The following is a 25,003-nucleotide window of genomic DNA, read 5'->3' as shown; positions in this document are numbered from 1 at the left end:
TTTGTAGTTACTTGACCTGTTCTGGTCAGGTTGCACGGTTAAGGTACATTTATATGTGGTCATACATGGTGCCACTTCCCTCTGGGACATCTTATCGTTTCGTGGAAACCCAGCTCGTTAGCACCCAAGCAGCTATGCAGAGCACTAGTAGACATTAGACATCACGACTGCATCAGCCACAAAGCCCTTCAGAAAACATTCCCCTGTCAACTCCCCAGACGTCCACTGTTGAGGAGCTTTTCCTCTTTAATTAAAATCGTTTGAAATTAGTCACAGTCCGTCAGCAAACAAGAGCGACAGAGAGCTGCAGGCTTTCTAGAGTGTGTATATAATCCGGGAGCCAAAGCCTCTTCCGATGCCACGAAAAACCAGAAGAACAAATCTCACTCTATGTCTGCAGGAAATATATGTATTTGAGTTTAATAAACTTCTATTCAATGTATGGCTAACAGAGTGATCTTATGATGATAATTCGTTTTTTGCTCTTGTGTAAGCAAAACGTCTTCTGTCTCTCTATGGACATGACACACAGGATTGGGAGGTAAAATGTTTTTGTTTTTTTTTAAAGCCACTCCATAAAATAAAAACAGAGAAAGTTAGTGCATTCTGTACCCAATGACTGAGGAACGTAATTGTAATATACATTACAAACACTGCCAGTCTTGTCACTACATACCTGCTTTTCATAACAAATTATTTTATGAAGCTTTAAAGAACAGCAGCAGTGGATCCATTTGACAGTGACAGAGAGCAAGAGAGCTTAAGAAAAAGAGAAGGAGAGTGCATGGAAGGCAAAAACAGAGAGGAAGGGATATATGAAATATTAAAGCTAGGGAGCGGTGGAGAAGGAAAGGAAGACAGCCTGTTGAGTGTAGAGAGAAGGCAGGATATTACGGCCTATTGGCTGAGGAATGAAGCCAATTTCACTATTTTCACTGTTCACACACACTTTGCTAATGGCTTCATGAACACTCACAGATAGTTGCAGGCAATAGGACATTGTCACATAAGTCTAATTCACACCACAATAAAACTAAACACAACTCTACTGTGTCCGACTCAGTAGGAAGGCGGAAATTAGAGCAGAGATCAATAGTGAAATATCAATGAGGGTAAGGCTACAAATGCACACTTGCTCTCATCTAGTCGGGTAGCAAGCCACAAAAAAAACCCACATTCAAATCGAAATCCAATTGATTTCTTACAGGTATGTTGTTCACACTTAGGGTAATATGTCAATGCCATGGGATATGTGAAAAAGCATGCTGGGAAAACAGAAGCATGACATAAATCACCAATGCCAGGCCCTTGTGTCATGGCCATCACTCGTCAACTGATGATGTTTTCCTCCTGCCGCAATCTGGATAATGTGCTTGTTGCTTTCCTAGCCCAGCCACCACTTCCTGGGTCTCTCACAGTCTCCACAGCCACCCAGGCCTTTCAGCTTGAAATCCTTACGGCACATTTTCACTAAAAGGTTTGATTTTCCAAACAGGGAGAAGGCGGCAAGAAATCCCACTAGGCTCAGATAATGTGAAGAGCTTCAGGGAATTTTACAAGAGCTTCAAGGAAAAGAAAAAAATAATAAAGACGTATTAATGTGTCGGTAATGTCTGCCTCTTTCTTGTGAAAACATTTCTGGGAGCCAGAGGAATGGAATTACAGCGACCAGTAAAATATTAAATGTATACCTAGGTGTTAATTTGTCAACTTTGACATCACCCTTACATTTAACCATGCTGCACAGCAAAAGGCACAGCAGACTTAATGTAACTAACATTCTGTCAATACAAAATGTAATTGTGTTCTTAGCTCAAGTGTTTATACTGCATTCGGGGCAAAAGGTTGGCAGTTGCTATACAGATGACTAGTGATTTAGTACCATTGAACACTGAATGCGACTAGCTGGGGATAGTGGTGTCTTTTATTATCTGTTTCTCCAGTTAGGGAAGGTGGGATGGTAAGGGCATATAAATGGAACTATTATACATTGTATGATTTTTAAGTAATTCATTTGCATTGTATTGCATGACATAAGTATTTAATACATCAGAAAAGCAGAACTTCATATTTGGTACAGAAACCTTTGTTTGCAATTACAGAGATCATACGTTTCCTGTAGTTCTTGACCAGGTTTTCTTGATCCTTCTTCTTCCACCAAACACAGCGAGTAGAGTTTAGACCATCTGAAGTCATTGGCAAACTTCAGATGGGCCTGGACATGCGCTGGCTTGAGCAGGGGGATCTTGCGTGCACTGCAGGATTTTAATCCATGATGGCGTAGTTTGTTACTAATGGTTTTCTTTGAGACTGTGGTCCCAGCTCTCTTCAGTTCATTGACCAAGTCCTTCCATGTAGTTCTAGGCTGATCCCTCACCTTCTTCATGATCACTGATGGCCCACGAGGTGAGATCTTGCATGGAGCCCCAGACCGATGGAGATTGACTCTCATCTTGAACTTCTTTCATTTTCTAATAATAGCACCAACAGTTGTTGCCTTCTCACCAAGCTGCTTGCCTATTGTCCTGTAGCTCATCCCAGCCTTGTGCAGGTCTACAATTTTATCCCTGATGTCCTTACACAGCTCTCTGGTCTTGGCCATTGTGGAGAGGTTGGAGTCTGTTTGATTGAGTGTGTGGACAGGTGTCTTTTATACAGGTAACAAGTTCAAACAGGTGCAGTAAATACAGGTAATGAGTGGAGAACCGGAGGGCTTCTTAAAGAAAAACGAACAGGCCTGTGAGAGCCGGAAATCTTACTGGTTGGTAGGTGATCAAATACTTATGTCATTATTCTTATGTTATTATAAAAAAAATCATACAATGTGATTGTTGTTTTAGATTCGGTCCCTCACAGTTGAAGTGTACCTATGATATAAATTACAGACCTCTACATGCTTTGTAAGAAGGAAAACCTGCAAAATCGGCAGTGTATCAAATACTTGTTCTCCCTACTGTATATGTATATATATATATATATATATATATATATATATATATATATATATATATATATATATATATATATATATATATATATACACATATATATATATACACACACACACACACGTGAATATTATTAGCTTCAATTATGATGAGTGGTCTGGAAAGTCCAGGCTTACTTCACATGCTCGACTGTGGTCCTGTGTCAATTCGGATGAATTTTTGAGGGGAGAAAAGAAAAGATAAATGTGAAGTAAAATAGTAACATCACCTGTCGAGAGTGAGGTGAGTGTTGCATGTCAATGAAGGTTTGGCTTATATTTTTCCATGTTATTCCGTTTTTCGGTTTACGGCAACAATGGATGTGTCACAAACACTTCCATTATGAAGAGGCTTGGCTGTGATTCATTGCTGTTTACTTATGCATGAATATGTATTACAATACCATGGCAGCCTGTGACATTTCTCTACCTTGGTATGAATGTAAGGCAGCTATGGCTGATAACTGTGCAGACACAAAGGAGTGCAGCGTTTGAAGTTTGAGAGGAAATAGCAGACAATTCTATGAATATCTCACATGTGGAATGCGCGATTCCAAGTCTAACAGCTCTGAAGCACAGGGATCTATAATGGCAAAAGTAATAGCTCTATTCCGACGAATTTATCACGGTGATTCAATTCAAGGGCAATTGGAAATACTTTAACAGAGGGCAGCTATGGGAAAAGTCCACAGCATATTTATTCTCCTCCAGTGACAAACCTTGTAGCACCACCTAATCTAGGTCTTCTGAGCAACGAGGTGTATTTTCTGTGGTTGTTGTTTTATGTATTGAGGTGTGTTAACAAACCAAACGAACTGTCTGACTTCATAGGGTTTAAGCCTGATCCCCCTGATCGCCATTGTAATAATAGGAAAATAACTCCCAAAAAAGCTGAAAAGCTACAATGACATTATGCAAAGAAATGTGTTTCATCTGAAAATGAGTAAACAACAATTGTATCAACGATAAAAGCACTGGAAGTCTACTTGGATAAGTTATGTTTAATAGCATAGTAATATCTATATTAATGTATTGTCCAAAATGACGGGGGGTAAACATTCGCTTTTATTCCCAAGAAAATCCGCTGAATAGAAATTCCAAATGTTAAAATATACTGTGTTAATCTTATAACAGGCACATGTTTCGTACATAACAAAATATGATTACATTATGAACAAATGAATGCATTACACAGTGTAATCCATACCATTGCATGTGTCTCACATAATTCTTACACTGTACCCAGTGTGTCTCCCATCCAAACACCAAAATCACCAGATGTCTGTGAGATTATTGTGAATGTAAGCTTTGTAATAAGTTAAATGTGTTTAGATGACAACCAGAACAACCGTCCACAGGAAGTCACATTACTGTGTTGTGGAATTCTGGGCAGCCATGTCTATAAATTGGGGCATAACCAGAAATATAGCTGAGATTGATTGTACAAGTAACATCAGACAACTCTGCTACAGTGCTTTTAATAAAGCTTTTGACCGAGTACGTATAACAGTACTAAAATAACCATTATTAAAGGCTGTATCCCATTCTGTCCAACCACCAGAGTAGAACAGAATGAAAATGAAACTCAAGTGTCCAAAAAAACAAAGCCATCCTGAAGAGAAGTTCTTTCTTGACGCAAAATAGACTGGTCTGAATTTACAACTGCCATAAGGCTTCCCAGACAATCTTCAGCTACTCGCACAGTGAATGCTCATATCTAGACTGTAGTGGTTAGCTTGGTGCTATGAAAATGGGCAATCATTATTTTGTCTAATATCTATATGTGTGTGTGTGTGTTAACATAATGATGCACGTTTGTTGTGAGACCTGTTACATATATATATATACACACACTACTGTATCTCTGTGTGTGTTTATAAATATATGCACTTATTAATTTAAGAGCATATCTTCATTTTTACTCTTTACCACATTGTAGAATAATAGTGAAGACTATGAAATAATGGGTAATAACACATGGAATCATGTAGCAACCATGTTTATATTATATCCTTGATTATTCAAAGTAGACATGCTTTGCCTTGTTGACAGCTTTGCACACACTTTGCATTCACTAAACCAGCTACATCGAGTAGTCACCTGGAATTAATTTCTATGAACTGGAAGTGGAATTCAATTCCCTTTTAATGTGTTAGGGTGGGTATACAGAAGACCATCAATGTATGTAATGTAGTAGTTCATTAAATGGCAAGAACAGCTCAAATAAGCAAAGAGAAATGGCAGTCCATCATTACCTTAAGGTATGGAGGTCAGCTAATCTGGAAAATTTCAAGAACTTTGAACATTTCTGCAAGCTCAGTCGTAAAAACCATCAAGCACTATGATGAAACTGGCTCTCATGAGGGCCGCCAGTGGAAAGGAAGACCCAGTTACCTCTGCTGCAGGGGATAGGTTAGTTAGCGTTGCCAGACTCAGAAAAAGGCAATGAACTTCACCTCAAATTGAGGCCCAAATATATGCTTCACAGATTTCAAGTAACAGACACATCTCCACATCAGCTGTTCAGAAGAGACTGTGTGGATCAGGCCTCCATGGTCGATTTGATGCAAAGAAGGACACCGATATGAAGAGTCAAGAAACACGAGAAACTGACAACTGCCCTTTGGTTTGATATCTTGGGTTCCAACCACCATGTCTTTAGGAGATGTCTGCATGTGTGGAACGAATTGTCTGCATGTGTGGTTCCCACCGCAAAGCATGGAAGAGGAGGTGTGATGGTGTGGGGGTACTTTGATGGTGACACTGTTTGTGATGTATTTTGAATTCAATACTCACCCATCAAGACAAGGGTGGCTATTTGTAAGAATACGAAATGCATTTTCATTTGTTTAATACTTTTTTGTATACTAAATGATTCCATGTGTTATTTTTATGGTTTTGATGTCTACAATGTGGAAAACAGAAAACTAGAAATAACCTTGAATGAGTAGGTGTGTTTTGACTGGTACTGTGTGTATTATATATACACACACAGAGATATTATATACAGTGGGGAGAACAAGTATTTGATACACTGCCGATTTTGCAGGTATTCCTACTTACAAAGCATGTAGAGGTCTGTGATTTTTATCATAGGTACACTTCAACTGTGAGATTTGACAAAAATCCTGAAAATCACATTGTATGATTTTTAAATAATTAACTCCAACCTCTCCACAATGGCCAAGACCAGAGAGCTGTGTAAGGACATCAGGGATAAAATTGTAATCTGCGCAAGGCTGGGATGGGTTACAGGACAATAGGCAAGCAGCTTGGTGAGAAGGCAACAATTGACCTGGTCAATGACCTGAAGAGAGCAGGGACCACAGTCTCAAAGAAAACCATTAGTAACACACTACGCCGTCATGGATTAAAATACTGCAGCTCACGCAAGGTCCCCCTGCTCAAGCCAGCACATGTCCAGGCCCGTCTGAAGTTTGCCAATGACCATCTGGATGATCCAGAGGAGGAATAGGAGAAGGTCATGTGGTCTGATGAGACAAAAATAGAGCTTTTTGGTCTAAACTCCACTTGCCGTGTTTGGAAGAAGAAGAAGGATGAGTACAACCCCAAGAACACCATCCCAACCGTGAAGCATGGAGGTGGAAACATCAATCTTTGGGGATGCTTTTCTGCAAAGTGGACAGGACGACAGCACCGTATTGATGGGAGGATGGATGGGGCCATGTATTGCGAGATCTTGGCCAACAACCTCCTTCCCTCAGTAAGAGCATTGAAGATGGGTCGTGGCTGGGTCTTCCAGCATGACAACGACCCCAAACACACAGCCAGGGCAACTAAGGAGTTGCTCCATAAGAAGCATCTCAAGGTCCTGGATTGGCCTAGCCAGTCTCCAGACCTGAACCCAATAGAAAATCTTTGTAGGGAGCTGAAAGTCCATATTTCCCAGCGACACCCCCGAAACCTGAAGGATTTGAAGAAGGTCTGTATGGAGGAGTGGGCCAAAATCCCTGCTGCAGTGTGTGCAAACCTGGTCAAGGAGGAGTGGGCCAAAATCTCTTACACAAAACACAGGTCATCATGTTAACCATCTCAAGTGTTATTTATATGTTATGTTTATCTTATACACAGTAATAAATTACTAAAATAATACATCTAAAAAAGCAAATTAATTGTTTGTTAGCAAAGACTGCTGTTAGCAATGACTTGGAAAAGTTTGTTAGCAAACTGCCCTTCCAAACTGCCCTTCCAAAGTGCACTTCCAAACTGCCCTTCCAAAGTGCCCTTCCAACAGAAATCCCAGGTTATACGACAGTCTTGAATTCAAAAGTTTGGTTGTTTAAAAGAAATGGGTCAGTCTGTCATTTTCACATGATTTTATAATGACTGTTTTAGCTATTTAAGAAATCAACTCAAGTATTAACTTTTAGATATTGAGAAAATATACATGGCTATATAGTAGCTAGCTTTTATGAAAATACAACTCACCATGTTAATGGCCCACTTAGCATGTAACCGGTCTTCAGATGAGAATGATGAACGAACTGTTAATTACAAGCATTTTCCAGGAAATCATATCTAGGTTATCTTGTTAGCTAGCATTTAACAAAGATTGGACTTCAGAAACAGAAGAAGATCTTTAGTCTGTGAATAGTGCTTTCTCCACAGGGCTGATTGCTCTGTCAATCAAAGGTGTGATATAAAGGTTTTAGTCACTTCTGATTGGTTAATAATCTAGTTAGGCCTTTCGATCATGACAAAGAATATATTTAACCCATTAAATGACCCGGGTTAAAAGACTGGCATAGCAAATGCATCTCTATTCAAGTTTCAGGTTCAATGTCTATTATCTCTGATCTTTATTGGACAGCATAAGCCACTGGGACTGTCATTTCCCTGGGCTGCACTCAGTTGTTCTAGGATGACAGTAATGTCACACAGCATCCACTATGGCCACACACATGCACACATGCAGGCGCACGCGCACACACGAACACACAGCCACGCACGCACGCACACGAACACACACGCGCACACACATGCGCACACGCGCACACACTCTAGCGATAGCCAGGAACTAGTCACATCTGCTTTTCCTTTCAATGCTTTCATGCATTTGCTGTGTGCAATGTATTTTGGCATAATAATAAAACAATACACCCGGGGATATTGAAAAAACTGTGTGACAAGAAATAAAATGACAAAGAATTACCCAGACCTGTAGAGAGAATAATGGGCATTGGTAGGCTGCCATTGATCAGTGAATAGTAGTATTGACAAACAGGAAGACATTTAACACATTGTTTTATCACAGAAAAATTATTAAATAATTTATAATGATTATAGGGCACCCTGGGTAAAAGGGGAGAGCCTGCTGATGATTCCCCCTGCTGCCAAGGAATTTGTATAGTATACTAAGCAGTTCTCACTGCTCCTCTGTCTGCCCAAACAAACAAGGTGTGATTCATTCACAGCCAGCCAAACACTAGGCTTCCTTTGTGCTTGCTGTCTAAGAGTGGCAAATCTATTCCACTACATACCTCGTCCATTTTCTACAGCTAGCAGGGCTGGACAAGCCACTGGTGGAGTTAGTGATTTGGAGGACCAACACAGAGCACAGTCTGAAGCTATCTATATCAGAAAATGACATGAACATGACCCACACACCACCATAGCATCAGAAGAACCGGATGTCCTCTATTATTGGAATTAAAAATATACTTTTACACCAGCTGGCTTTCATACAAGGACCCATATTTTAGTCAATAATAAGATGAACGTGATTTGATCACCTGCAGTGAAGTTCTTCACTCATCCATCTGTCAAAATTACAAGAATTAAAAGAACCTCTTTAAAATAACTTGTCAGAATTTATACAAAGGAATTAAACCCTGAGAAAACCTCACTTTAATGGTAATAATCAAAAGTAGTATGCTATGAACAAAAAGATAAAATACATAAAACAAATCCCCATTAAGCTCAACTGAAAGCAAACAACTACTGGAACAAAATGATGGGTATACCCCTTTAACACTGCAGACTTATTCAATCCTTGTGTGCCTACCAATTCAGGTTGAACTCAACCCCACCAAAACTATAGCTATACTGAAATTGACCTGGTGCCACCAAGCACAACTATTCCTCACTAATGATCTGATGTCAAGTTTGAATGTTGAGCAGAGGCTGACACAGTATGTGTTTATTTTATAACATGCAATAATTAATGAATTTCTTAAATTAGTGCAACATGAAATAAATTATCAGTTTTAGACATCTCTTTTTCATCTCTATGCTGTTTGCAGAATTATCTACATATCTATGCATACATGACAAAACAGTTGCAAGTTAATCCTGCTGTAGAATTAATTGAGGCCAGCTGGTCAAATGAATAACTAAAATAAACAAGTCAATCCAAAAAAAAGAATCATGACCTCTGAGACGGTAAATAGAATTGTTGAAAAAGATGTAATCGTTTGCAAACTGCACATTACTACTGAAGCAAAAGACTATGAGTGGTGATCTGACCAGCTCATAATAGTAGGTCCCTTAGTATACAAGGGAGGGGAAGGTTTGCACGGGGTGGGAGAAATTATGTATAACATATATTATTTTTATACCCAGTTCACAAGGTCCCTGATTATGTGAAGCCTGAGGCAATTGCCCATTCTGCCTCATGGTAAGTCCACTACTGGGACTTCTGCAGCTGGGGCTCTGGGGCACAGACCCTATTCTGACGATAGCATTTGACTTCCTGCTTTCCACACATTTGTCATGAGTGTAAGAGAAAATGTTGCATTATCACACTGCAAGGCTACACTGCTGATATAATAATAATAATAATAATAATAATAATATATATGGAACTGATTATGAATCAATGTCACCTATTTTGGTGCAAATAAAAGTGCCAACAGGTGCACTGGAGAGCCAGCATCAAGACAACCCACAAAAAGGGAATGGTTTTGCAGGTGGTATCCACAGACAATTGCTCTCTCCTTATCCTTCCTGACTGATTCATCTTTACTTTTGTATTTTGCTAGTTTCTTTGTCACTGCTGGTAGCATGAGGCGGTACCTGCAGCCCATTCAGGTTGCACAGGTAGTCCTGCTCCTCCAAGATGGCACATCCTTACATGGCGTTACAAGAAGGTTTGCTGTGTCTCCCGGTATCTGCTCCTTTGTGCGAGGAGGAACAGGAGGAGCACTGCCAGAGCCCTACAAAATGACCTCCAGCGGGCTACTGGTGTGCATATTCCTGGCCAAACTGTCAGTAACAGACTCCATGAGGGTGGCATGAAGGCCCAACACCCTCTATTGGGACCTGTGCTCAATGCCCATCACCATTCAGCTTGATTGGCATTTGCCAAGTCCGTCATTTGCCAGAGAACATCAGAAATGGCAAGTCCGTCATTGACACCTCGTTCTTTTTCCAGATGAGAGCAGGTTCACGTTGAGCACATGTGAAAGACGTGAAAGAGTCTGGGGACACCGTGGTGAACGTTATGCTGCCCGCAACATCATCCAGCATGACCGGTTTGGGGGTGGGTCAGTGATGGTCTGGGGAGGCATATCCTTGGAGGGTAACCCATCATCAAACTTTATGTGTAGGCCCTGGGTTCCTCCTGGTGCAGGACAATGCCTGGTCTCATGTGGCCAGAGTGTGCAGGCAGTTCCTGGATGACGAAGGCATTTTGATGCCATTGTCTGGCCCTCACGTTCCCCAGACCTGAATCCCATTGGGAACCTCTGGGACGTTGTGTATCGGTGCACACAGACTGTCCCGGAGCTCAGTGATGCCCTGATCCAGGTCTGGGAGGAGAACCCCCAGGACACCATCCGCCGTCTCATCAGGAGCATGCCCAGACGTTGTTGGGTGTGCATACAGGCACGTGGGGGGCATACACACTACTGAGTCAAACTATGAGTTGCCGTGATAAAATTCACACACGTTGGAACAGCCTGCGATTTCAAATGTTTCCTTAGATTTTTGGTGTTCGTTTGAAACCAGCCCTAAATCAGTTGGGGATTTTGGTTTGTATTGAACATTGTCATTTTGCTCTCAACGAATTACACAATTACAATAAAGATTTTGATCGTTAATATATTTTGTTGTTCCCTTAATTTATATACATACATATATTTGGTTTGGAAATAAACTCAAAACACTGACAAACCAAAACTAATTTAAACTGTGTAGATATAACATATAATGGACATTCATTCATACAGTTTTTTAACTGTGTCCAACTCAGTAATAATGTCATAAATAAAATCCAGATAGTCAGAGAGCTTTGAGAATTCCAAAAAATGGATAAAGGACTATTTTAGCCCATTTTGATGGAGAGATATGTTCAATGCAGCCCACAGGGCCGAGCTTGTTTACGCTCGAATTCAGACCCCAAGGGCAAAATGAATTTGACACCCCTGTTCTGAGATCACATACTGTCTGAACTTTCATTCATAATTAAGAACATACATTGTAGATGAATGTTACATTGCACAGTGTATACTAGAAGGGAAAGCAATCCTATGATCATCAAGTCCAAAGGAATTTAAAATCTAGAATAGATAAATTTAATTTTTTTCAGTTGAATACATTGTACTTACTAGTTCTTCACATATCTGACATGTCAGATGGAAGCCTAATCTATTTATATTGGCTTCTAATCACAAATAATGTCACAACAAGCTCTGTACTCGGGCTGAGGAGACAAACACTATTGCTTATTCCACATTTCCATGAATATTATGTTCTCTTGAAAGAATTTGCAATTTCCTTTGGCTTACATTGGACCAATCACTAAAGGTCATCCTAAAACAAACTGATTTACCATGAGAGAGAAAATCTCGACCGCTCCTTGCCTGGCTCCACTGAATCATCTTATTTGTCATACACTGCCTTCAATGGAGGCACTGACCTTTGAAGTTGGAAAGTAAATTGCTCAGTGGCAGAAAGGTATGCTATTAACTCAGAGATCCTCAAACTACAGGCCAACCAATCAGGTTACAGTACAAGATGGCAGCTTTGTCGAGAACCATGCTTAAATTAATTGATCGTAGATTTCAATTATTTTCACCAAGCAAATATTTGTAGCTTGTTTAATTCAATTATAGTTTAAATGGTTCTTTCAGAAGTGGGTTTATTCTACCACGTTAATACAACCTTGGTGGCTGACAATAGAACATGTCAAAGCTGTTAGTTTCATTACTGCTTTGCTCTAATGAACTTGTTTAACTTCTCTAACACTTACTGTTCTGAGAACTGTTAAAATGTTCTCCCCGCTTTGGTGGTGAGGCTTAATAACAATTGAAAGAATGAAGGGTAAACTAAATATATGAAAGTCCACAGGGAAATCAAAAGCCAGTACACACAGAGAAAAATCCAGGACATAATGAAGCAGCATTTCTAAGCAAAGAACAGCTAGTATCGTGCATAGTAGGCACATAAACGTTGTATCAAGTCCTCTCAGCTGCAGTTCAATAAAACAAAATGTGTAGAGCTTTCCCTAAGCACTTTTGGATGTAATAAGCTGCATGGCCATGTTATGTTCTATGAACTAAGTATTACAACATTATAACAGATCAGAGAGAGGAATTGCATTTGATCAATATCTTTGAATATTTAAAAACAGGCCAGTCCATTCAAGGATGCGTTGACTATTGACTTTTTTTCCTTTACAAGGACTCCTGCACATCCACATCCACACCACACCGGTCTCTCCCTTCAGTTCTCTCGGCGGCGTGAGAACAAGCCTGCTAAGTCTCTGTTTAATTTACATTTACCTCCATTTGCCCATCACTACAGTCCTTATTAGGTCCATAGTAATTAGTGCAGAGATATTAACTCTAGCGATGCTAAGAGTGTCTGCCAGCCAGTCAGGAGCTTAGCTGGAGTAGACTTGCCACTAGTGAAGGACTGGCAGTGGACAGTCTTGGGGAATGCCCTCTTTCCTCTCTTCTCCCTCCTCCTCCCCCTACTCTGCACCACTGTACGAGGGACAATGGGGCACTGACAAAGGCCTAATAGACTGTAATAGACAGGCATGATGCTGAAGAGATCACTCATGCCTCAAGGTCAATTGTGGGTGATAGCAGGCACATACTTTCGGATAATGCAAAACAATACAAAGTATAGTAGGTATGATGCAAAGGTGACATTTTCCGATTTTGTTTCCCTCTGCCTTTGGCAAAATAAATAATTTTATTAAATGTTTTATAAAATTGTAGAATGTTTTTTTAATTTTTTATCTCACAGTAAAATATGTAGAATTGCAAGCAATGTACTTAGAGCATCTGTGGCCTAGGTTTGTGTTAACTGCTGTTTCTGTTGCATTGGTACTGTTGCAGTATGGTTTCAAACATGGCTCACTGTTCACACAGACCAAATTATTTATTTTATCTTTCCCAACTATCCAATAAAGCATACAATTACAGAGAATGTTTTACCAAAAAAAATAAAAAATCTACATTGCCTTTCCTCTAAAACAATTTGCTCACCAAGGCTAGTTCAAAAACGGACTTTCTAATTAAATTGGAATTGACCCCAACCTTGGTACAAGATAGTACTAATCTTCAATGATTGTATCTCTCCATCCCAGAAATATACATATCCAAATGCCAACATAGCACAGTTATGGTGAAAAGAGATTGAAGCCTGAATAAAAGAAAAATACTGAAAATCTGTCGAGTTATAAAAAAAAAAGGCTTCTATTTTCAATTTGACCTAAAAAAGAAAAGCTATATATTTCAAAAGTGGTTTAATTAACATTAACATTTGAATAATTTCCTGAATTGGTTGACTTCAATTTGAATTGACCGCAAACCTCGCACCACAGGCTATTTACACCAAGCAAAGGACAACAACAAATCCTTCTTTGAAAAACACATTACTTTAAATGCTGCACCCCTGTGCCCTCTCCAATCTGCAAGCATAGTCCAGCTCTTGCCAGAGATCAGGTTTAGTGAGGTGAGGTCTCCAAGCTCTGACAGAAGAGCGACTCCAGATGAACTTGTTAATTGCACACTTGATCAGAGGGCAGAAGGGTCAGGACGCCCTAACCTTTTCCACAGCACATGATCACTGAGAGGCTCTGCTTTATCATTCCACAGCACTCGCCCCTCATTGGCAGATGGCAAAGCAAGTCCTCAAGGCAGCGGACTTGGCAGGTGCCTCCCGTAGCTAGTATGCCAACCGCTGCAAACCCACGCCTGTGCCGACAGAGCGGAGAGGAGGTGGACAGGCAGAAAGATGCCAGCAGGCCGCCTGGCATGGCTGTCTCTTCACGCCGGGCACAAATGAGATTGGCATTGAGAGAGGCTCCTCGGGCGCACTTTATAATATGTGGCCCTCAGCTGTGGTCAGTGCACCGGGGCGGAATGTGATGGGTCTGCTGTAGACCTTGAGAAAACTAAATCCCTGTGACTAAACTTGGGGGGAAAAAGACTGCAAGGCATATCTTACAGAATTGAGAGAAAATCTGGAAACAGATTTTGACTGAACAAATAACTGGCTATAACCTGGTTAAATACCCACCAATCTAAAAATGTCCACAGAAAGCCTTGTGTAATATATCAACCCCTGCTTTATGAGGGCAATCTGATATTAGCAATGAGATACCCATTATGTCAACACATAATAGTCAAGCCTCACATCATAATAAGCCTACAGTACATCCGCTTCCACTATATGTGTTTGCTCAAATGTCTGAATTATATTACTGTATATTGAGCTGTGTGTTTATCTTTCAATTATGATGGTTCATTATGATGGTTCGTTGAACTGACTTGATAAGTCTTTTATACTCTTTGATTCAGAAATGTTTTCTTTATACATTGAGATTTCCACCACAGCAGCTAAGCAGCAGAGCTTAACCTCTACAGTTATCACATGCTGTTTGGGTAAGAGACCGACTCATTATCTGACAAGACAAATAACACAATTCGATTTGTCAAAGAGAACTAATTGCTTTTTGACCCATCAGGAATTGAATATGGTTGTGCATCACTCAATAATTTAACACATACTTTTTTAATATAGTGATTACACAGTCACTTGCAATTCATATGTCTCAGTAAGTCACTGGTAGGCTACATATAGTATGCTGATACTGATAAACCTTGTATCATGCATCCACCAAAGAGACAAACAAATTGTTCCCCAGGCATGGGGAAGTTCTAGCCAGAAGGTAGCGTAACTATGCATTATTGGACTTGTTTCTCATGAAAATCACAAATGAAATTGAGCAAAATTACATTATCCCTTTTTACATTATCCCTTTTTCCATAAATGTTGCAAATAAAAATCTTATCAGATCTTTCTCCTTGTGAGAACGGAAACTAATATGTACCAAATTTCATGAAAAAGTCAATCATCGAAGAAAACAAGGTGAGAAGCGTGACTTGTAAAGTTAGCATTTTAAGTCGCTTGTAACAGCACTAGCATTTGGCCAATCTGTATAATTTTAAAAGCAGGATCTTTATGGCAAGAGACACCACCATTCACCCAAATTCAGTCAAAAATCTGCATGTGGTGTTCAAGTAAACTTGTGCAATGCATATAAGCACATAACATCTGATGGACAAAAATACATATATTATTCAATAATCTAAAGAAATAAACATTTTCTGAAATTAATTTGTAAAAGTAACTAAATAACTGTCTTTAAAAATCGGTAAAACCTGGAGAAATGTTTGGGTTAAACATGGGTTAATTAGTTTTTCTGTTGACAGGGTTGACTACCTGTTGAATGTTGGAACATTAGCTCCTTATTCATTTACCCCACAAAATATGATGTCCTAACATTTCATTGTGGTCTTTAAAACCACAGTTCAGGCACATCAAACAACATTTCATAATATAATTTTTTTCCTTGAGGTGTGTTTAGCCACTCAAAAAATGTAAAGAGATACTGTACCATTGGGCCCCTTTGGTGAGAAAATCAGTAGAATTAGACTTAAGATTCACCAGACAGGAACCTTGCCAGCATTGCTTTGCAATACAAAATCTACCTAGCCTCAATTAGATTTTTTTTTCTCTCCTTGATACCAGGCAATGCCGCAAGGCTTCATCCATTTCCAGCCAAATAAAAAAGAATTATTTGGACAGCAACCTCTGCTGAGATGTAGAAGGGAGAAAAAAAGAATTACTATCAGACAAGACACTAGAGTCATAGGGTAATCCATGGGGATAACTCAAGTCATAATGTATCTTGAAATGACAAAAAGAATGACAACACATATTTAGGCCTAATTAAAAAGGCAGTGTTTAACCCAGTCCAAGCTGTTGACGCCTATAGACCCATTTCCCGGTCACATCACAACAGGGATGGTTACGACATGCAGACCTCTGCCATAAACCTAATTGTTCACAAGGCAATGGATGTAATCGCATACAGCTTAAAATGCAGCTTGTGCAAGTTTACAAACACGTAATCAGATGGTTATAGTCTATATCTTGAACATTCCTACGGTTACAAGGACTGTTTATCCATGAACCCAGTGTAACAATATAAAATATCACAAATATAAGCAAAGGCCTGAAGACTGAAGTTGAACATAACTATAGCCATGGATTTTTGTGTGCTTTCATGGTCACTACTCACTGTAAAGTTTGTCAAGGTCACAACATCGTGTTAGCTATCCTGCTAAAATCCTTTTTAGGCTGCGATGTGTCATCACTCAAATGTCGCACATGCTGTTTAAAAAATAAATCCCTATAAAACAGGCTTTTGCACAGGTTAATTGTAAGTGTAACTTTATTTGACCCTGCTCAAGACAGATCCATGTCCCCACACAGACACAAAAACATCAATTCCCTGTCTATCTGCAAATTCCTCCTTGAGTGATGAGAAACCGTTATGGAGAGAAAAGGAGATCCATGACCGCTTTAAATGCTTTTACTGGTGGTGAGGCGAAGATATGACCGGCTGAACAGAGCAGAGCACGACTTCACCAACTGCCCTAGTTCTCCACGGGGCCCCAGCCTCTTCCCTCAGTGCTCTTGGTGTGGTAGCGAGTCACTCCCTCTATAGACATCACTCTTTTTCTCTCTCTTTCTCCACCACTCTATCTAGTGCTCCCTCTCATATACACTCCCTCACACACACACACACACTCACTATTAAATTTGACTTGATTAAACCCAACACTTGCTGTACCTAAACCAGCATGAGAGTAATCAAATTCAAATCAATATCCATGTTGAGTTATTGCCCTTGGCTTAAGAGGTGGACATAATCACTTTCACACATTCTAGTTGTGAAGGAATAATGGCAGACATCAATCAATGGAAATCTTTTAAATTATGAGATTAGCGAGTATACATAATGATAATGACAAAGACCGCCTTTTCTATTTCTAATTCACAGTAATAAAAAATGTAAACTATCATGTCTCAGACAACCTTGTCCTTCAAGTTGATTATTTTTTTTTATTTCAAAGGAAACCCCTAAGAAATTATTTAAGTCTTGCTGTTTTATTTGCTTATTTAACATATAACGAGAGTGTTGTGCTATTAAAGAGCTATACATTCCAAACCTTATTCTAAAGTTTCAAATCCAACCAACTATCACCACAGCTTCAAAACATTGTTAATCAAGCATGATTGTCTGAAGCACAAACACAACATTGCAAAATTAAGTTGGAAAGCTGTAATGAGTTACATGTTTATAGTGTAGCTACACATTCCATTCCAGTCTAGCACTTTCAGAGGTAGACCGGAACTTAAGAGTCATTATTTGAATTGTATGAATTTAAATGAAAAAAAAATAAAGTTAAGAGGTGTCTACAAATAAACAAATGTGTGAATTGCAGCATCCAATCAATAAGTCAGCAGCAGAAGCTAACATGATTAGTTCGACATGTGGGGATTCAAGTCTGTAAATGCAGAGTGGGTTCTTGTATATCTAGTTTTCATCTAAAGCGACTGATGCCTGAGAATGAAAGGATATAATCCTGTAGGCTGTTCCTGGCTCTCATGGGTTGTGTTACCACGTTAACATTTGCCCCCTACTGTCTCACCACGTGATGGCGCTACAACGGGAACGGGAACATCCCAATCTTAACAGAATCAACGGCACCCGAATTAAAGTAGCCATATAGAACCATTGCTAAAGTATGAAAATTAAATTATCTCACATAACATATAGTAATACAACATTTTTGCATCAGGTGCGAAACACACTTTGCACATAGCTGACCAGATGTCATATGTAAAGTAGAGGAAGCTTACAGTGTACGAATATGTTAAGGCAATCATAACGAAAAGAATGGTAGACCTTTTCATTCATATCAATAAAGTCATATAGGATCTACACAATTAATTAGAAAGCAAACTTGAACAGACTTAGAAAAATGCTACAATGTCTACAATGTATTTTAGAACAGAGCATCTGACAATAGCAGGGATATTTATAAACAACAATAAGAGACAAGAGAACAATTGATTCAGTTGTCATGCAAATCATAACCACAGCAGCTCAATTCGCAACCTCAATAAGAACATATGAAACCTGTGTTTAGGGTGTAAACTATGCAATACGCACTCAATTATACCGATTTCATACTGACATTTAACCGAGAACAAAACCAGCATAGGTGAACTTCCCCCATTCATGAGGTGGCACTATATATCCCTAGTGTATTTGTGTGCGTGTGTGTGTGCGTGTGCGTGTACGTGTCTGCGTGTGCGCCGAACACTTCATGGCAGGCTACTAAGTCCTACAACACACAAAATGACAATAGAGTCTAAGCGCAGTCAGGAAGGGCTCTTAAATTATTCTTCACACTCATCTCTCACTTTAACGCGTTCGGAGAAGGAATGCCAGTATTCCAGAAGTCCAATGCCAAAAGCCGAGGCGCATCGATGTGGCAGCCCAGCTCGGTTGGTCTTGAGAAACCAGCATCTGACAAAGACGATATACATAATGGAAATAAAACGATACAGTTGTACGTACCACTGTTGCTCCAGTTCCCAGTCCCTAAAGAAGTCAAACTCGAATAGGTCCATGGTTTTTCCCCGTTAGCTGATTCAGGAAGGAACCGGTGCCTGCTCAACGTATGCGTCGGTCTACATACAGAATTTCTATGTGGATCTGCTAATTATAACTAGCTGTACTGTACCGTGCTCGCTCTGTCGAACTGACATGCACACACAGCAAGGAAAACGCCACTGCCTCCCCTGCCTGCCTCCCATCTCCACCGCTCACAGTGAACGGAAGGAGGAGCTTGAGACAGGCAGAAGCGGCGACAGGGAGCCTGTGTAGGCTAATCGAAATTAAGGTATTCCGTTTATCATGAGCGTGTACGTTTTACATAGCCGGTACCCCGGGTGAGCGGAGTTTGAACAAGTTAGAACATTCCATTGGCCCTTAAAATAAATGTCCACCCACCCGTGGAACCGAATGGTAAATTGCCAAAGAGGAAGTCATACCAAACGCTTATTATGGTTATAGAAAAGTCCTATTTGTGCATTACCATTAATAGCAGTTTTTAACAACAGTTGTTGCCACAGACAAAGTTCTTATTAGCACTGACTGATCATAGCTCAGTGAAAGTTCCGAAGTTGTGTTTAGCCAGTGGTCTCTAACAGGGTTTATAGCAGTTTAGTAGGTGAGTCGCAATTTAATTTTCTCTCTCGTGTCATGTTGTGGAAATATTTTTTGGGACATTTGTTATTATAGTAATATAGTATTAAAAGTAGTATTAGTATTAAAAAGCTATTTTAAAGTGGCGCAGGGTAGATTCCTGCATTCAACCCTTACGTGACTACAGTTTCATCAATGACAGTAGGCCTATTTATAGTCCTCTCCCCCTTCCCTTTACTTACTAGTATTAGCTAGCAAAATGGAAGTGTCTAAAGTGAGTATGGACCTATTATTTTTTTTTCAGTCTCCTCCAGTTTTAAATTTTAGGAGGAGATGAGGTCCTGGTCCACACCTGCGGATTACCTGGTTTGGGGGGCCCATTGCTGTCCCTGTCCTTGTCCACCTGGTCATACTGCTGACCTAGTCTAAAATCAAATAGACTCTGGATTTAGTCCAGAGAAATGTATTTATTATTCCAATTGGACTCTTATTATCTCACCCGGCACAGCCAGAAGAGGACTGGTCACCCCTCTGAGCCTGGGTCCTCTCTAGGTTTCTTCCTAAATTTCGACCTTCTTAGGGAGTTTTTCCTAGCCACTGAAATTCAACACTACTGTTGTTTGCTCCTTGGGGTTTAAGGCCGGGTGTCTCTGTAAAGCACCTTGTGACAACTGCTGTTGTAAAAAGGGCTTTATAAACACATTTTATGAAATTTGATAAAAAAGGCAGAGTTTCCATCAGTGGAAACTGATGGACAGACGGTGAGAAAGTATCAATGTGGAGTGTCTGAAGTGCTCAGAAAATACAAAATACTTTGTAAAATTAACCTACAACATTTCCGCCAGCTGTCTTCTGGTCATTTATGACACTAGTACAGTAAAAGACGTACAACCAGCCCATTGGGCTCTACATCCTCAAAGCACTTGTAAGATGTTGCTGGAGGTTCACAGTAACGGTGATGTGTTAGACACATATGACAGTGTCTTGTGTTTCCAATTGAGCCAAATGGTTTCATCAATATCAGGTGTAATCATAACAATGAAAAGCGGTCCATTATATGTGACTTGGTGTTACTGCATGGCTCATGTGGGGAACAGACAGGCAACACAGCAGTGTAGCTGTGGACAAACAGAAACACTTCTCTAAATTCATTTATACAGTAGCGAGGGAGCCAGGATGAAAACATTAGAAACATCAATAGTGTGTCGTGAATGACTGTCTGCTTTCATCAACAGCACACTGAACTGTGTGACGGCACGGGTCCCATAATATAGAGCAGGTTGCACACCACACCAAAAGAGTCACATGTCTAGTCTAAATGACAGTGATGTGATAAGCCTTACTGCCATGCCATACCAAATGTACAATGCCTTATACCATCTCCCCACCTCATATAATGCCTGGAAGTCTGTTCTAACATAACATAGCATAAGAGCTCAGCGTTGATATTAATCTTACTGCCAGAATAGTAGAGAGACCTATGTCTTGGTCAGACAACAGTCTGGGAACCAAATGTCATTTTGGATGGCATACGATTTGAACAAGTTGGTCTTCAACTGATGGATGTCATGTTTGCCAGATAGCATCAGGAGGAGTCGTATGTAACCCATGTGGCCCAGATTTAAAGAAGTAGTGTCTGATTTATTGGCTGTTCTGTATGGACGGTGGTTGAGCAGGAGAGGAAGGGGGAAGAATAACAGTGTTGGTTCTTATGCCAGCGTGTTCAGGTGCACTGCACACCGTGCTTCACATGGGGAATGTTGCCTTTCAGAGCCCCAGACATCTCCTTTATTATGACTAAATGCTTATTCAAGTACAGAGCCAATTCATCTCTGGGTTAGATCCAGTGCGGAAAAAGGAGAACAAAAAAGGGAAAGGCAAAAATAATACAAGAGCACCCAATCGTACGAAGTATGATAATCTTATTATGTTATGTGGTTTGTCATTCAGTTGTTGCGTGTAGTTGGTCATGTTTTTCTCTCTCCAGTCGTGTCTTTGTTTGGGGTAGTCTGGGGTGTATGCCAGCACCGCTCTGCATCATGTCCTGGGCACCTCCCAGGCCCCCGCACTGCATGTGCATTGTTGACCCATAAACTGGCTGCAGGGAGGCGCAAAGCTACGCATGCATATGGGAGAGACACAGAGCGCCATTACAGCACCACTCCCGAGTCGTTATTGGAACCTCCGTCGCTGCAGTTATTTGCTTTCTTATGTGTAAAACCTGCACTGCCGTACAGTAATCAACGTCCACATCTGTGTACATTTGTATTTAGAGTATCTTACCCATGACGTTTTAAAGTAGCTGTGTTCAACACTCGTTCATAGGGTGAAAGATAATTATTTTTGATTGTTCATCAACCGTTTTCTCAATCACTTTGTCCACCCATGACCATAATTCATGGCAAGAAACACACATCATCAGCAGACGTTTTTTCTGACATTTGTTTTATTGCCTGTGGTTAAATGAGTTGTCAGAAGCTGTGCGAAGTGATTGGAAAATACCTCATCAGAGAGAGAGAGGAGGCCCTGCAATTGTCTGTGTCCCTTTTCATCTCCCTTAAATTAATAAGAGTCATTATGGGATCATCTGATACGGTCTGAGGGGGATCACCTCCTAATTATACCACTGTAATTTCAGAGTTAATTATCTCTCCAACTTCCCTCTTCTGCCAGCTTGTTTCTAATGCAATCTCAACACTGCACAACCCTATGTCTGTGGGTGAAGTGGACAAGACTGAGGTGGAGGTGCAGGGAGCCAAATCTAGTAGCACATGTTACCTAACCTCGCTAGCCAGGCTCAGACTGAAGTAGAATCATACTCTCTGCCCTGAGGCCAAAGACCGATCTTCAATCAGCTCAGCTGACCTCAGACCAGGCACTACATCAAGGTGTCTCGCGCAAGTAATTCACTAAAACTGGAGCTATGTATACTTCCTTTGTCTAGCAGTTAAACATGACAAACCAACCAGTCTAGTCAAATCTCCCTGAGGGTGATATGTGTCTGGATCCATTTAGCTAGTATCATTGCATTTAGGATATGGTATTTTGGCTAATTTGTGTCTCTTTATTTCAATATAACTGACAACATCAATGCATTATGTATGAGTTGCACAACTAGCTTCGACATGCCAAAGCAACGCATCACTTATCTTCACTTTGCCCGTGTTTGTCATCAATCCCGCTCCTTAAAATGTAGATTAATATTATATTTCTGTAAAAAGTTTCAAATTGCAAATAAAATGTATACATTGTGCTTCAGTCTTCATGGTCCTCAAACTAGTCATTCAAATGTTGTAAATGTGCTCTCTTATTTGAGCACAGATCTTTAACATTGTTTCTCTATGATAATTGGCAGCAGCATTCAGAAGCAAGGCACTGCATCAACCTGTCCAAAGCAAACCTTGCCTGTTGAGTGACAGATGCTAATTAGCTACCTTAGTCAGATCCATGGAATAATCATATCTTTCTCTTTCTCTGTCTGACTGTCTCACTATCTCCTTTCTGACACAGTTCTTGGCTGCCAAGTATAACTGCCAAGTATAACTCATGGCAAATTTTCCATGTATTAAAATTCTTCATACAAATGTACAATATTTTTGTGTGTCAGAATTGAAGATTATAACAGTGTACAATGAAGGTCTTCTTATGGACCAATTCAACAGCCATATACCTTAGCCCATCTGATTCCTCACTCTTTTTTGGATAATCACTCAAATGCCAAGGGATACAGTGTAAGAAACAATACAGCCATATCAATGGGTCCATTCATGTGGACTAGTACCATTGCACTCTGTTTTTTCAAATACCCCCTCCCCCTTTTAAATACAAATGTGAAAAATACATTACTACCAAATGACTACACTTGATATGAACATGGTTTTGGAAATATTAGCTTTGGTTATTTTCTCTCAAAACAAAGCCCCCCCAACCCCCAACGTTCCTGGGTGTTCCCCCCTTGACAGCGGTCCTGCCAACTAACATAAGTATTAATTCTGTTCCTCTGAGTGACTGATGTAATCTTTCTTTCTTTTTAAACCATGCCCAGTGCTATTCGCTGTAGACTCCATACTATTCCCTCTCTCTTTTTTTGTCTAGAAAGCCTCTTTTACATGGCAGTCATCCGGAACGCTTGTGAAAACAGACAGGAAGGTATAATGCTATGCACAAAACTGAAGTGCCTCTGGCTAATTTCAACAGTGAAATCTTTTTGGCATTGATAGTTTTTCAATACTGTGTGTGTGCTTTTATGTGTGTGTGTGTGTGTTTGTTAAATTACAAAAGGAAATAAATACAGTGGGATAAGTACAATATCATTTTGACTAATTATATTTGTTCTTGTAGACATTCCATAATAAAAACAACTCCAGGGGATAACACCGTGCCTGTGCCAGGTTGTGCGCATGTCAAATAGATGTGATATTGTTACAATGAAAGAGGTGTGCGGGATTGAAAATGCCAATATGACTAAATGTTACATTTCCTAAAATCCATTCTATATCAAAACAAACAAGGCAGATACACCACACATTTGGTTCTGTGCCATTGCCAGTCTGCCTGTGATCCAGTGTCAGAACAACCATGATATGGGCCCTATGAAAGCACAATCTCTATTGTATTATAACCATCAATTATTTTCTTGTGGTGAAATCTCTGTGTTAGTTTCCTTTGTATTTTTCCCTAGCACTTTTCATTTCTGGCATCATCTGTTTGTCGGGAGCCAAAGAGAAAGTTCTCCAGCACAAATAATGACCACATAGATGGAGGGTCTTTGAAGAACAGAATCAAAGAATTTCTGCCGCTGGATCCAGGGGAATTGATAATGATAGTGTTTTCTGCAGGATGACGGGATTAGTCATAGACCGGAGGAGAAAATGGCCCCAACGTTCTCTCTCTCCTAATTATTGTGGCGTGAACGTACTGCTGAGCTCCATGGGAGCTGCTGGTGTGAGCACAGCCAAGCCGGGCCTCATTAAACGCTCTCAGGCTGATCTAAGGAGGATGGTTGTGGTTGCTGTCTGAAGCTGGCTGTGGCAGGGCTGGGAGCTCATCCACCCTGGGGTCCACATACACCACTACAGTATCCCTGTGTCCAGACACACATGGTAGCCTGTGGTCAGCAAACACTGGATGCCCCCTGAACACAGAGCGTCACAGGGCCAAAACAGCAGACACACCGGGGGTTACATACAGCAGAACAAAGAGGAACTTTCAAACTCCAAAACCGAAACAATCTACAAAATCTCCCATGCAAAAGTGCGTGTTTTTAGTGTTATTCATAAATACCTTCCAGGATAAGAGAGGCAAAAAGAAAAATACAGAACAGAAACATCTCACTAAAATATCAAATTACTTATAAATGTTATAATGGTACTTGCCAATTGCTTAAGCCATAATTTTTTCTTTTCCCAGACATCAGCATGAGTTCTTTATAAATATTGTTTGACTCTAGAAAATATCCCAAAATGCTAATGTAG

At 40.1% G+C, this 25,003-nt stretch overlaps 1 protein-coding gene across 3 annotated transcripts in view; it reads right to left on the bottom strand.

Moving 5' to 3' along the window:
• aff2 (AF4/FMR2 family, member 2) overlaps positions 1-19,175 on the bottom strand; it is a 176,930-nt gene extending 157,755 nt beyond the window's left edge. For 2 of the 3 annotated variants that reach the window (XM_010899611.4, XM_020046169.3), the window contains exon 1: positions 18,900-19,175. In XM_010899611.4, the coding sequence (XP_010897913.1) occupies positions 18,900-18,952 (53 nt within the window). In that variant the 5' untranslated portion in view covers positions 18,953-19,175. The remainder of the gene's footprint in view (positions 1-18,899) is intronic. The other variant, XM_020046171.3, reaches the window with a different exon arrangement.
• Positions 19,176-25,003: the final 5,828 nt, after the last annotated feature.

This window comes from Esox lucius, chromosome 4, assembly GCF_011004845.1.
Source record: "Esox lucius isolate fEsoLuc1 chromosome 4, fEsoLuc1.pri, whole genome shotgun sequence".
In the NCBI taxonomy this organism is placed as follows: Eukaryota; Metazoa; Chordata; class Actinopteri; order Esociformes; family Esocidae; genus Esox; species Esox lucius.
This window is presented reverse-complemented; position numbering and strand designations above follow the sequence as displayed.